General features: G+C 36.2%; 1 protein-coding gene across 1 annotated transcript in view; it reads left to right on the plus strand.

Moving 5' to 3' along the window:
• LOC150089347 (lon protease homolog, mitochondrial-like) overlaps positions 1-13,976 on the plus strand; it is a 441,356-nt gene that overhangs the window by 387,045 nt on the left and 40,335 nt on the right. Inside the window, exons 17-19 of the mRNA XM_090368526.1 lie at positions 2,596-2,736; positions 2,854-3,019; positions 6,434-6,645. Coding sequence (XP_090224652.1) covers positions 2,596-2,736; positions 2,854-3,019; positions 6,434-6,645 — 519 coding nt within the window. The remainder of the gene's footprint in view (positions 1-2,595; positions 2,737-2,853; positions 3,020-6,433; positions 6,646-13,976) is intronic.

A 13,976-nucleotide genomic window follows, 5' to 3' on the forward strand; every position in this document is an offset into this window, starting at 1 on the left:
GCCCTGAGGGACTCCACTAATAACATCAGTCCACGATGAGCAGTGTCCATTGATTACCACTCTGTCTTCTCCCCCTCAACCACCCCTTTATCCATAGCAGCAATTTGCCTCCAATGTCACACTGCTCCAATTTGTGTAGCAGTCTTCCATGTGCAACAGTATCAAAAGCCTTTCTAAGATCCAAGTATATAATATCAAAGTTATTCCCTGCATCCAGTTCTTTTGTGACTGCATCATAGTATCCAATCAAGTTGGTCAGGCAAGACTTCCCCTTAACAAAACCATGCTGTGTCTGAGCTATAACTGAAGTCTTGTCTAAATGACCTTGCAGTGCTTCTTTAACCAGTGCCTCCATTAATTTTCCTGGAACAGAAGTTAAGCTCACAGGTCTATAATTACTTGTGTCAGCCTTTGATCCTCCTTTGTGAATTGGGGTCACATTTGCACATTTCCAGTCTATGGGTACCTCCCCTGAGTCCAAGGAAGCTCTCATAATTATGGCTAAGGGTTTGCTTACTTCCTTTGCTGCCTCCTTTAATATAACTGGATAGATCCCATCCACCCCAGGTGCCTTTCTTGTGTTTATCTTCAACAGTTTCTCCTCCACTTTACTCCCAGTTATTTCAACATTCTGTAGCTTACTGCTAGAGTTGAATACACCTCTGGCATTCCCCTTGCTGAATAACTCCTCGTGTGAATGTCGATGCAAAATATTCATTTAGTTTGTTAGCTACCTGAGCAGGATCATCAACACTTGACCCATCAATATCAAGTGGACCAATCTGATTCATCCCCTTTCTTCTAGAGTTTACATAAGTAAAGAACTCTTTGCTGTTTTTCTTTGCATCCCTTTCCAAGGATTTCTCGTAATCTGCCTTCGCCTGCCTAACCTTCTTTGTAACTTGGTTGCATATCAACTTGTATCTATCATAGGCTTCTGTGTCATGTGTTAATTTGTATGTATCCCATGCATTTTTCTTCTCTGCCATATGCCTCATTAGTTCATCTGACATCCATTTTGGCCTAAACCTTGAACAATATTTCTTAGTTGGTATGTAAAGCCTAGTAGCTTCCAAGATAAGTTCTTTGAATGCTTCCCATTTTGAATTTGCTGTTGGTAACATCATCAGTTGGTCCCACTGTATAGAATTTAAATACTGTCTCAGTCCATCATAGTCGCCTTTACGGAAGCAATAACCCTTCCCTTTACCCCTAATGGTAGTTACCTCTTTGAGTAAATCCCACTTCAGCACACTGTGATCACTGCCACCTAGTGGTTCATTTATCTGCAGATTCTTAATGCATGAAGAATCACTGCTGATAATCAAATCAAGAGTATTACTCGCCTCTAGTTGCCTCCTGAACATGCTGATGTAGAAAACAATCATCCAATAAATCCACAAAAGCCCTGCTAGTGTGTGAGTAACCAGCCCACAAATTCCAGTCAATATCTGGGAAATTAAAATCTCCCATTATAAGACACTCTGATTTACTGGCCCACTCTATTTCCCTGTACAGTTCCTTATTATACTCATCAGAGTCATTAGGCCTATAGCACACTCCTACTCTCAATTTTGATCTCCCAATGTTTATGTCACACCAAACTGACTCCACTACACTGTCCAGCGACGTCGACTGGCTTCACTTCCTTGATTTTTATGTGTTTCTTAACTAATAGCATAACCCCTACCCCCTTCCTATCGTGTCTATCCTTTCTGTAGACGTTGTACTCCCCAAATTGCAGTTCTGTATCCCTTATATCTGTGTGACACCACGTCTCTGATATCCCAACAATATCTGCCTTCGATGTTTTGAGCAATACCTCAAATTCATCAAATTTATTTACTAAACTCCTAGCATTGGTGTACACACAAGTATACCTGCACCTGTTTCTATTCTTAGCTACCCTAACACAACCCATGTGTTTACTTGTACCGCAATGGCTCCCAGCAGTCTCTGAAATACCATGCATCTTGTTTTTCAGGCTTCTGCTCATTCTAATAGAAGCAGTGCAAGAATCTCTTTCACCTCTGCCAGTGGCTACTGTCAATCTATTGGTCTTTGTCTCCCCCCAAGCTAGCAGTTTTCCGACCCACCTAACACTGCCTCGATAGCATCAGCAAATATTCTTGCAGACTTCTATATAAAGAATAAAATTATATACTGCTTATATATAATTTGTATTATGAAATGTAATTTTTAAAATTATATTATTGTAATAAAGATCATATAACATTTATATTTTTTAATATTATATATACAGAGAGAGAGAATCAGATCTAACAGGCAGAAAATTGAGTAGGGGTGCCGCAAAATAAAATAAATTACTTAGGGGGTGCCATTATTAAAAAAAAAAAATGGTTGAAAACCACTGCCTTTAATGTATAGTGAAATGATTTAGTTAATAGCTAAATAAATTATCTTAATATTCACGTGTTATATGATTGGTCATTATATAAATTTAAATTCTACTCTACATCAGATTAAGACAAATTTACAATATTTCTTACCATTCTTAATTTGATATCTAGATATAACTTTTCACTTTTGATTTATCAGTTGATGCGTTTTTTATATATTTTGCTAATTTTACAGCGATATTTAATTCCTCAAGCCCAAGTCTTGACAGGTATCAAACCTGAACAGGTAACAATAACACAGAATGCCCTTCAGAAGCTCATTAAATATTACTGTCGTGAAAGTGGAGTAAGGAACCTTCAAAAACATATAGAAAAGGTTAGTAAATTTTCTCTTCAAAACATTTAATCTTAGCTCTTGTTTTTCATTTTTAAATGAGGATTATATTATACCCATGGAAGAAGTGAAATAAATATAATTCTTTTTATTTTGTAGATTTTGAGAAAGGCTGCTTATGACATAGTAAACAATGACCGCGAATTAGTGGAAGTGACAGAAACTGTTTTAAATGATTTTGTTGGTAAACCACTTTTTACTCATGATCGCTTATATGAAAAGACACCCCCTGGTGTCGTAATGGGATTAGCTTGGACTGCTATGGGTAAATACCATTATTTTTAATGTTTTAGAACTTCATAGTATTATTATTACTACTGTTAGAATGGCATAATTATGCAAGGAAGTAGACTTTTTTTCAGGTGGAAAAAAAAAATACCGTGTGTACCCTGTATGCACACAGCATCAATTATAGTTCCATGACTAGTAGCCAATACAGATCTAGAAGTATTTAACATTAGTCCAAATTTATTTTCTAAGAAATCAGTCAAAGGTTTGGATTGAGTACTGCAAAATTAACGTTGAAAACTCCACTATCATTGGAATTCATTTGCATTTCTTGTGAGAAAATTGTTGTAGCAATGCAGCTCCTTCAATCGTATAAGGAAGTAAAATGAAATGGATGAATTCAATGATGTGTTTGATCTTTTGGTTAGGTGAAATGTAAATGGCTACCGACAATATCGTTTGACCATCAGGAAGAAGACATTCAGCTGCACAAATGTCTCCAACAGGTCTTAACACTCACGAATTTGCCAACAGTTTGTTGATAAATCACTTCCATTTGAGAAGTAACAACATGAGTACAATTTTCTCTCTTATGATAAACTGCTACACCACTAGCTTGTTGATCTTCTTTGTTATTTAGACATGTTTCAGAAAGTAGAATGGATTGTTGTGTGACTGCATCAATGAGATCGTCACTGTGAGTACGTAAACTTTGACAATTTAAAATTAGAATGGAAAGATCATGTCATTTACTGATGAACTCATATAAAGTATCTTGCTTGGTAAATAGAGGATTACTCAACAACCTCGTCATTTCAGCATGAAGTGCAAGAATGGATGTAGCATTTCTCAGTCCATGATAAAAATTTCTTTTCTCCATTTGCAGCAATAATGTAAAGATCATTGATACTCGAGATAATGCAACATAAACTAGTTGCTGTTCGAGACATTTCTCATATTCATAAACTACAGAATTGAAAGTACCTCCCTGAGATTACCATCCATTTTTGGATGGTAATAGCACAAGCCGGTATTAGTGGAAAATGATTTCGTTTAGCCCAGATCGTTCTGTTGTTATTCAATGAAACACTTGCAGTTCTCCTTGTGATCAGTACGGCTTCTAAATTGATTTATCTAGCCGTAGAAAACTGGCAAGCCTTCATTCTAGCAGGTCCCTCAGAGTCGAAGCTGGTTGTTGCAGTATACTCTGTCTAGCCGGTTCGGTAAGTTCTTGAATATAATTTTGTGATGTCGATGGTCCAGCTTCTTGATGAGAAGTCGATGTAAAAGGTTGATGTTGATCAAAATCTTGAGAAGCAGATTTTAATTAAACTCTGCAATTTTTTTTTTTTTTTTTCGTTCTCTATGTTTTTGAACTCATTCTTTTGTTGACATGGGAAGCTTCTTCGGTGGCTTTGAAGCTTTTATCCTTGCATACTTCTCTCAATTTCCCTCAGCTGGAGTTTTAGCCATCTTCGAAATACTTTTATAGGTATTTTTGCAATTCAATAGTTAGCGAAATCCATTTGTAGACTCGTATGACATTGTAACCAAAAATTACTGCAAGACGTTATTGTTTGTTGAAGTGATTGTTTTATTGTTGCATTCTTGAATCTTAGCCATTTAAATTTTAAGCAATGAAATGGTCTTGTGTAAAAGAATATTCTTTAATAAAATCTGCAGATTTCATTAAAGTCTGCATTTTTTGTCATTCTCCATGTTTTTGAACTTGTTCCTTTTCAACATGAGAAGCTTCTCGGTGGCTTTGAAGCTTTTATTCTTGCATAATATTACTACCCACTGCTCACTCTACCACCGAATCAATGTTAGTGATTGAGTTAGTGGCCTTTAGAAAGTGACATTTCCGTATCTTAGTAAGAACTTACTCTACTGAATCAACTACTTGCCCTACTGAATTAATGTTATTGACTGAGTTAGCATTGTTAGCACCATTTAGGAAGTGACATCATTTAAAATCTAACAGCCACCTAATAAGAAGTGACGTAATTTGCGTCATATAAAATCTGAATGGTCAGCTTTCTTCGTTACCAATCAATCGCATCATTTTCCATTACAAGAAAATTTCATTACAAATAAATTTTACTCTAGTGCCGCCATTGATGTTTTCACATCAAAAAAAGAATAAATAAACAAAAACTTTCCAGTCATTCATAGTTTTCCATCTATCATCAAAATATGACCCTCCAGTTCCACTTACAACTTTACCAAACTCTTGGCCATGGCCACATGGGAGGATTTATATGAATGATCCAGTAAATCTACTTTGGGTAGTAAATTATCACTGGCCAAAGATAAACTTCATGATATCCAACTAGATAATTTTTTTAAAATTTATCTATAAATTTAAAAAAAAAAAGTAAATACTCAATAATATTATATCAGATTGATTAACGGTGTGTAACTTCTTGTTTACAGAATAGAATATTAATGTTTTCTAAAAGTAAACAAACTAAGAAAATCAGAGATTAAACCCGCTTTAGGTTAATCAAAAAAAAATTCCTTAAAAATGTGCATTTTAATATCTTTGTCCTTTTGTGCTTAATTATCATGGTCATCCCAAACCATGAACTAGATATAGTCACCAATCCAGTGTTGGATCAAGACTGTTATTGGGGGATAGGGGAATATGGCAGTGATGATATTATGTGATTAATAGTAATACAAACAGATCGTATTATTTGAAGCTTTTATCCTTGCATACTTCTCTCGATTTCCCTCAGCTGGAGTTTTAGCCATCAGGTGGGGAAAAAAAATACATTGAATTGATATATCAATTCAATGAATTTGAACTTGGACTTGAATTTCATTGAATATATCAGTGAAAGTTTCAATGAACTTGTCAACTAGTTTGTAATTTTCACTCTTGATGTTACCAAGAAAGCCATTCACTACAAAGCAAAATGCCAGGTGTTTCACTCAGCCTCAGTCATTTTATCTTCCAGTTCTTGTGAAGCCAACAATCTGCTTAACACAGGTTCGCTACATAAATTTGTATGAGCATTCAATGGTACCCCAAATGATGTGCCATAATGCATATAGGTGGTTATTCTTTTGCGATCAGTATACAAGTGATGTAAAAGTAAAGGCATACAAAATGAACTGCTTGATTTTGTCAGTTCATGGTATTGAACTCTGAGCTATTAGAATAAACAATTTGCTGATATTTATAGATTCATATATCAAGTGAGGGGCTTATCTGATTCATTCTCTTCAGGTTTATTTATCTCACAAAAGACACCTTCCAACTCGGATGCATTTTTCCGTACATAGTAGTAAAATAATCTCAACTAACCTCATCATTTACTGTTGCTTCATTCAGACTTGTAGTGTTCAAAATTCAGTTCAGGCTTACTTATTACTGTCTAATGTATTTTAACCATGTAATATACATGTTTAAATGCTGAATAATAAACTGTTTACTTTATTTTAGGTGGGTCTACTTTATATATAGAAACAGCTCAAAATAGACCTATAGACACTGACAGCAAAAATGAGGGTTCGCTCTTTCTGACTGGTCATTTGGGAGATGTAATGAAAGAAAGTGCTAATATTGCTTACTCTTTTGCAAAGTCGTTTCTTCTTCAGATGCACCCAGAAAATACTTTCTTACAAAAAGCTCACTTACATTTGCATGTTCCAGAGGTAATGCCTACATTTATTTCTTTAATTTGAATGATAGAAAGAAAATAAATCATAATTTTCCTGTTTATTATGTGAATCTTTTAACTAAAAATAAGCAACAGCATATTTGTAATATAAAAATGTATGAAGTTTAGATCTTTGGAATTATTTACCTCAGAAAAACTGAAATACAATGGAATCTGTTTTGGAGGTTATTATCCCACACAAGAAATAAAAATTTTGTGTAGTGCAATGTAAAAGTATTAAGTTCTAACCCCACTGAAGAATTTAAATTGTTTGTTCCCTTCAGAAACATCCTGAGCCAGTTTTCACTGTATTAGCTGGATTCAAGTACTTTACAAATTCCATTGTTGTTGTTGGTTTTATTTTTGATTTATTTTTTTTATATTAATATGAACATCAAATAGTTTGTTTTTACATAAGACTATAATGAAACACTGCAATGCATGTGGAAGCAAATTTATTTTTATTATTAGTGGTGGTAGTAGTGGAAATGGAATGGTGCAGGGCAAAAAGCTTATGCAGCATCAGCAAAAAAAAAACTACACAACTGATCTGTTCACCCCCTCTAATAATATGTCTAATTCTTCCTTAAATTTATTCAGACTACCTACTTCCACAACCAGATGATAATTTATTCCAACAATAAATTAAGACTAATGCATTAGGGCTTAAAGCCTCAAGCTGCGAAAGAGTTAGACTATGTGTATTTTAGTGCAATTGCATCATTTATACACAGCTATCGTTTAAGTTATTCGAAGTAGTGCAATGTCATGGCAACTCATCATGAAGGTATTCACAATATGAGATGTAACTTAAATGATGCCGCTATTGCAAATTTGCTAATATATTTAGCTGTGTATAAATGATGCAATTCCACTAAAATACACATAGTCCAACAATAAATTACTCTCTGGCTGAAAGCAAAAAAAAAAAAGAGTAAGAATACCAACAACATTGCTTACTCTCTCTTTTTAAAGTCTTAAACACTTCAATCAGGTTTCCTCACAAGTGCCTGGTTTCCAAGCACTGCAGTTTGTACAACTAAAGTCTTTTGTGGTAAGAGTACCCCTTTGTATTCTTGAATAATCTGGTTGCTCTTCTCTGTACCGATTTTAAGAGATCTAAATCTTTCTTAAAATGAGGCTTCCTGACCTATATGCATTACTCAAGTTGTGGCTTGACCATTGCACTTTGTTACATTTTAAATAAATGTTACAGAGCTACTTTTTGAACCACCCTGGGACATGTATACAGTGGAATAAAGATTTCAGTTGAAATTACATGACAGGAAATAACTCAAATTAAACAAAACATTTTGCCTAAACAAATACGTCACTAGGTGGAAAGCCCACGCTGTGCAGTTTCCTGGTTTACTTGTAAATTTTACACAGATTGATGTTTCTCAGTCTCATCTCTTGTGGCTGTTTCATGCTTCCTGCTTTTGCTATGAAACCTGTCAGGTCATTATCATCATCCTCTATTTTGACATCTTCCTTGAGCATTACTTGAACTTGGTCAAAGTAATGCTAAAGCATGACATACCACTGCAACCACCAAGTTAAAGTAATTTGGCCCACAGGTGCCCCTCGAAAATAACATTCGTACTTTAACTGTTAATTGATGATTAAAAATCTGAAATTTTTCTAACTTCCTAACTTAGTCACACTTTTACTGTAATAGTTTCTGAAGTGATTTGACTTCTTTTTTTTTTTTACAGTTTTCATACAAAAATTGCACATTCTTGTATGAAAGTTAACAGGTGCCCTGCCACAATCTTGAAACTATTTGGCTTTTGCTTGTAGTATGGCATAGTACTGGACAAGCGCTGGTGCTATATTTATTTCAAGTTTCAGGTTAAGTTATTCTCTTTTTCTCTCTCTCTTCCCCCCCCCCCACTAGTTCAATAAACATATGCTAGCGTGGCCTAATTTTTTTTTAAATTTAATATTTTTTTCACAATGTAAAGATAATGACATAAAAACAAATATTCTCCCCAAATGGCTACTACTCGCAGGAAACAACACACGTAATTTCAAATTTTGTGTGCTGTACAAATTGGAAATAAATTTGTACAGCATGCAAAGTAAGTAGGGGTACAAATTTGAAATAAATTTTGAAATATACTTGAAAATGGAAGTAATTAATAATACTTTTTATATATTTTTTTTAGTTTTATAGTTACATACAATAGTATTGCAAACTTTTTCAGAAGATACTTTTTTTTACTTTCCTAACTAAAATAATTCATCCCTCATATGTTTTACACATTCACTATGTGGGGGTGGTTAACAATTGCAGAGCTGTTTGAGACTACATTCCATTCTGCTGATGCTCAAATTGGGACTATCTTGATCTGGCTTCCACCTTTGACTCTGTTCACCTAGGTGCTGTTATCAAATTTTTGTCCAGTTTTATAATATTAACTTCTGAGTTCTATAATGTTAATGGTGATATCAGCATTGTGCTTTATACAGGAATCTTCATCTAATCATACCCTTATCTATGTTCTGACTCTCAAATAAGACACATAGTGAATTCATTAGGAGATTCCTTGTTGGTGGGGACTCTATCTACTCTTTTTTTTTTTGTCTTATTTCTACCCTTATTCATCTTCATCTAATCATACCCTTATCTATGTTCTGACTCAAATAATGCAAGTCGTACACATTCTGAGACTTTGCTGAAATTAACATTTGGAGGTCACCCCACATGCAACTTTAAATACCTCTAAGGGAGTAATGGCAGAGTGGGATCTGATGAATGTAACTGAAGCTGAACTGGTCCAGGAACTTAAACATCAAAAAGTTATACAAGCCAAATGCATCACAATCAGGAGAGATGGAGATGTAATTCCCACCCGCAACATCATTCTGACATTCAGAACACTAATATTACCATCTAGTGTCAAAGTCTGGTATCTCAATTGCCATGTACGGCCTTTCATTCGGAGTCTTATAAGATGCTACAAGTGCCAAAAATTTGGTCACTCACAAATGGCTTGAGAGGAGATCTAGTCTGTCCAAACTGTGGTTCCAAAGAACATTCACAAACAGACTATGATGCTAAAACATTGCACTGTCCTAATTGCAAAGGTGCACATCCAGCCTATTCAAAATCATGTGATCTCTGGAAAACTGGGGGAAAAAATCCAAAAGTTTAGGGTAGAACGAAAAGTTACGTATCAAGAGGCAAAGAAACAAATTATGCTCAATCACCCATGAACACATATGCAACAGATGAAAAAATATCAATCTATGGCAACACAAACTGAAGTCTCCGTCCCCCAACCATATCCATTGCAGATTGGGCCCGATCTATGCTGTTATTGTCAACGAAACAGTCTCCTAAGGAGCAAAAGGTAGCAGACAGAGCCAACAAAACTCGAGTCACAGTTCCAACAACTGCATCACATAGATCATCAGATGCTATAAAACTGAAAACTGATTCAGCTCCCACTAAGAAGACAAATAATCTCATAGTAGTAAATATGGATACCGATAATAACGCCAACCCAGAAGAACCTATCCTAGACCTTCATGCAGTGGATGACATGGACACTGGACACCCAGTCTTTCCAAGAAGAGAGAAAGTGAAGCTTGATCGCCACAAACAGACTGGGAATAAAAAAGAGTCAGAATCATCTTCGTGTAACAAAACCAAATAATGAATCATATCATACAATGGAACTGTAGATAACTTCGCAATAACATTGATGATATCCATGAGCTAATAGGTCGTTATCATCCTATAGGCGTCTGCTTATAGGATGCCTATAGGACGATAGGCATCCTATTTAACATCACAAGTGTCTCTCTCAATTAGAAATTATACGCTTTTTAGGAAAGACTGAGCTGGTACAAATAATTCTCATGGAGTATGGCTCATTTAGGAGTATGGCCTATTTAACATCACAAGTGTCTCTCTCAATTAGAAATTATACACTTTTTAGGAAAGACAGAGCTGGTACAAATAATTCTCATGGAGTATGGCTCATTTAGCCATACTCCTAGATTCACGAGTACCTTGCAGACACATTCTGTTACAAACCTCCATTGAAGCTTTTGCAACACGTATAGTGATTGGTATTAATTTGACACAAGCCTATATCTATCTATCACCAAATCACCCCTATACTATTCATGAACTCGAAGATCTTATTCTGCAGTTACCAACCCCTATCTGTTTATTGGGGGACTTCAATGGACACCATCCATTGTGGGGTTCTCCCAATGCAGATAGATGAGAACAACTCATCGAACAGCTTACTGACAGACAAAACCTAATTATACTAAATATTGGCTCACATCCATCTTACATAGATCTCTCCATCTGCTCTCTGTCCCTCTTTCCTAGCATTGAGTGGACGGCCGTCGACAGCCCGCTCGACAGTGATCACTTTCCGTTAATGTGCAAGATTCAAACAGCACATTCCATAATTTCAGAAAACTACGTAAAATGGAAATTTTCAAAAGCAGATTGGGCAAAATTCACTACCCAAGTGTCCTTTGATGAAGAGATCATCGAAACTTGTTCTATTGACACAATTACCAATCACATTACGAGACAAATACTGGCTGCTGCATGTACTGCGATTCCACAATCACAGTCAACCATCCTAGAACCATAAATTATTGGTAGAACGAAGGGTGCAAAAAAAGAAAAACTGGAATCTGTTTTGAAAACATCCTACCAACACCAATCTTATAAACTACTACAAGATACTCAGAGCCAAGGCCCATCACATTAAGAAAAAATCTAAAAGAGACTCTTGGATTCGATTTGCAAGCTCAATTAATAAAAATACTGGTACAAGAATAATATAAAGAAAAATAAAACAGCTAAATGGCAAATTTCCCCCATTATCCTCCTCACTTCTCAACTAGAATGGGCAGGAGAGCTTTCTTCTCCCACAAATATAGCAAATGCATTAAGGGACTGTTTTTTTCACAATTATCTTCCTCAACAGCATGATCCATCATTTCAGAAAATCAAAGTATTACTCAAAAAATCCCAATTGAACTTCAGACCTACATATTCTTTACCCTGTAATCAACCGCTTACAATGCTTGAACTTTAAGAAGCCATATCTACCTCAAAAAACAGTGCTGCAGGCCCCGATGGAATGTATTACATAATGCTCCAACACTTAGATAAAAAATCTGTCTCTTTACTGCTGACCTTTTTTAATCGCATCTTCCTTGAACACTCATTCCCCAGTTTCTGGCATCGCTCCTATATAATAGCAATACCCATTTCTCTCACCAGTTGCTTAAGTAAAACCCTGGAAAAAATAATTCACCGTTGACTCATTTGGTATCTCGATTCCAAAAATCTAATTCAGTAAATCTATTTGGTTTCAGAAAAAATAGATCAGCCCTGGATCTCATGATCAAAGCCAAAACAAACATCAGGAATACATTCATCCGAAATGAGCATCTTGTCATTGTATACCTTGATGTAGAGAAAGCCTTTGACACCACATGGCATTTTGGTATCCTGAGAGATCTGCATTCCCTTGACTTGAGAGGCCACTTGTCCTCTCCCAAGCGTATATACGAGAAGAAGGGATCCCACAAGGCTCTGTGATCAGTGCCACCTTAATCACTACAAGAATAAATCACATGACCAAAAATATTCCCAACACCGAATTCATATCTCTATGCCGATGATCTTAATATTTCTTGCAATTCACAAAACATGACCTTTATTAAGCAGCAGCTCTAAATTTCAATTAATAACATTCAGATATGGATGGCACAGAATGGGTATCGGCTCTCTTTCTCAAAATCTGAAGTAATTCACTTCTGTAACAAAAGGAAGATGCATCTAGATCCAGAGCTACACTTAACAAATCAGCCTATCTCAGTTATGAACAGCAATCGTCTCCTTGGTCTGATTTTCAATAGCAAATTGAACTTTGTGGAATACGTTAAATATCTAAGTACATCTTGCCAGAAAAAAATGAACATACTCAGAATTATTTCTTCAGCATCATGTGGTGCACATCAATACATGTTACTTCATTTGTGTAGAGCCCTAATCAGATCTCGCCTTGATTACGGTGCCCCGGTTCTGATATGATTCTGCTAGGGAGAGTGTGCTAGCACAGCTTGCCCCTATTTAACATTCTGCCCTGAGGATTGCTATAGGCACTTATAGAACTTAGCCAGTTCAAAGTCTATATATTGAAGCTCATGAACTTCCTCTAAACCTCAGGAGAAAGATGTTACTTCTTAACTATACAACTAAAATCCAAAGTCTACCTAGCCATCCCATTAGGCTGATAATTAATATTTGGTTAAATTCTGCTGTTAACTAAAGGGTTAACAGTGGCCACAGGCAGCGGCAAAAGTGATTCTTGCACTGCTTCTATTAGAATGAGCAGCAGCCTGGAAAGCAAGGTAATGGAGATTTCCAGGACTGCTGGGAGTCATAGTGGAACTAGTAAATACATGGCTGTGTTAGGGTAACTAAGAGTAGCAACAGATGCGTGTATACTTGCATGTACACCAATGCTAGGAGTATAGATAATAAATTTGATGAGCTTGAATTGCTAGTCAGGACATCAGAGGCAGATATTGTTGGGATATCAGAGACGTGGTGTCACACAGATATAAGCAGTGCAGAATTGGAATTTGGGGAGTAGTAGTAGTAGCAGTGGCATGTGATGCAAGAAAGCAAGTGTATGAGCTTATGCAGCATCAGCCAAAAAAAAAAAAAAAAAAATCACACCATTCCCTCCAAATGCCTGTCCAGTTCCTCCTTAAATTTATTCAACCTATCAACTTCCACAATGACAGATGGAATTTTGTTCCAGCAATTAACCACCCGCTGGCTAAAGGCAAATTTCCGCACATCTATTCTACATCTCATCTGTCTTTTCTTAATTTGAATTTATGCCCCCTTCGGTTCGTAATATGAACAAGTGGAAGGATCCCATCAGAATTCAACATGCTCAACCCATTCAAGGCCTTATATACCTCAATCAAATCACCGCACAGGTGCCTAGTCTCCAGCCACTGCAATTTGCAGAACTTAAGCCTCTCTTGGTAAGAGGATCCCTTCATTCCCCTCACCAATCTTGTTGCCCTTCTCCATACACGCTCAAGTAAATCTACATCCTTCCTAAAATGAGGCCTCCAGACCTGTACGCAGTACTCAAGGCGTGGCCTGACCTGACCATTGCCTTATACAGAGGGATAATCATCTCCTTTTCCCTGCTAGCAAAGTTCCTATATATCATTGACAAAACCCCATGACCTGCCCTGGCAGCCTGTCTGCATTGCTCAGAAAACTTCATATCTGACTGCACAATTACTCCCAGGTCT

This window comes from Mastigoproctus giganteus, chromosome 2, assembly GCF_048544385.1.
Source record: "Mastigoproctus giganteus isolate SK-2022 chromosome 2, ASM4854438v1, whole genome shotgun sequence".
Classification (NCBI taxonomy): Eukaryota; Metazoa; Arthropoda; class Arachnida; order Uropygi; family Thelyphonidae; genus Mastigoproctus; species Mastigoproctus giganteus.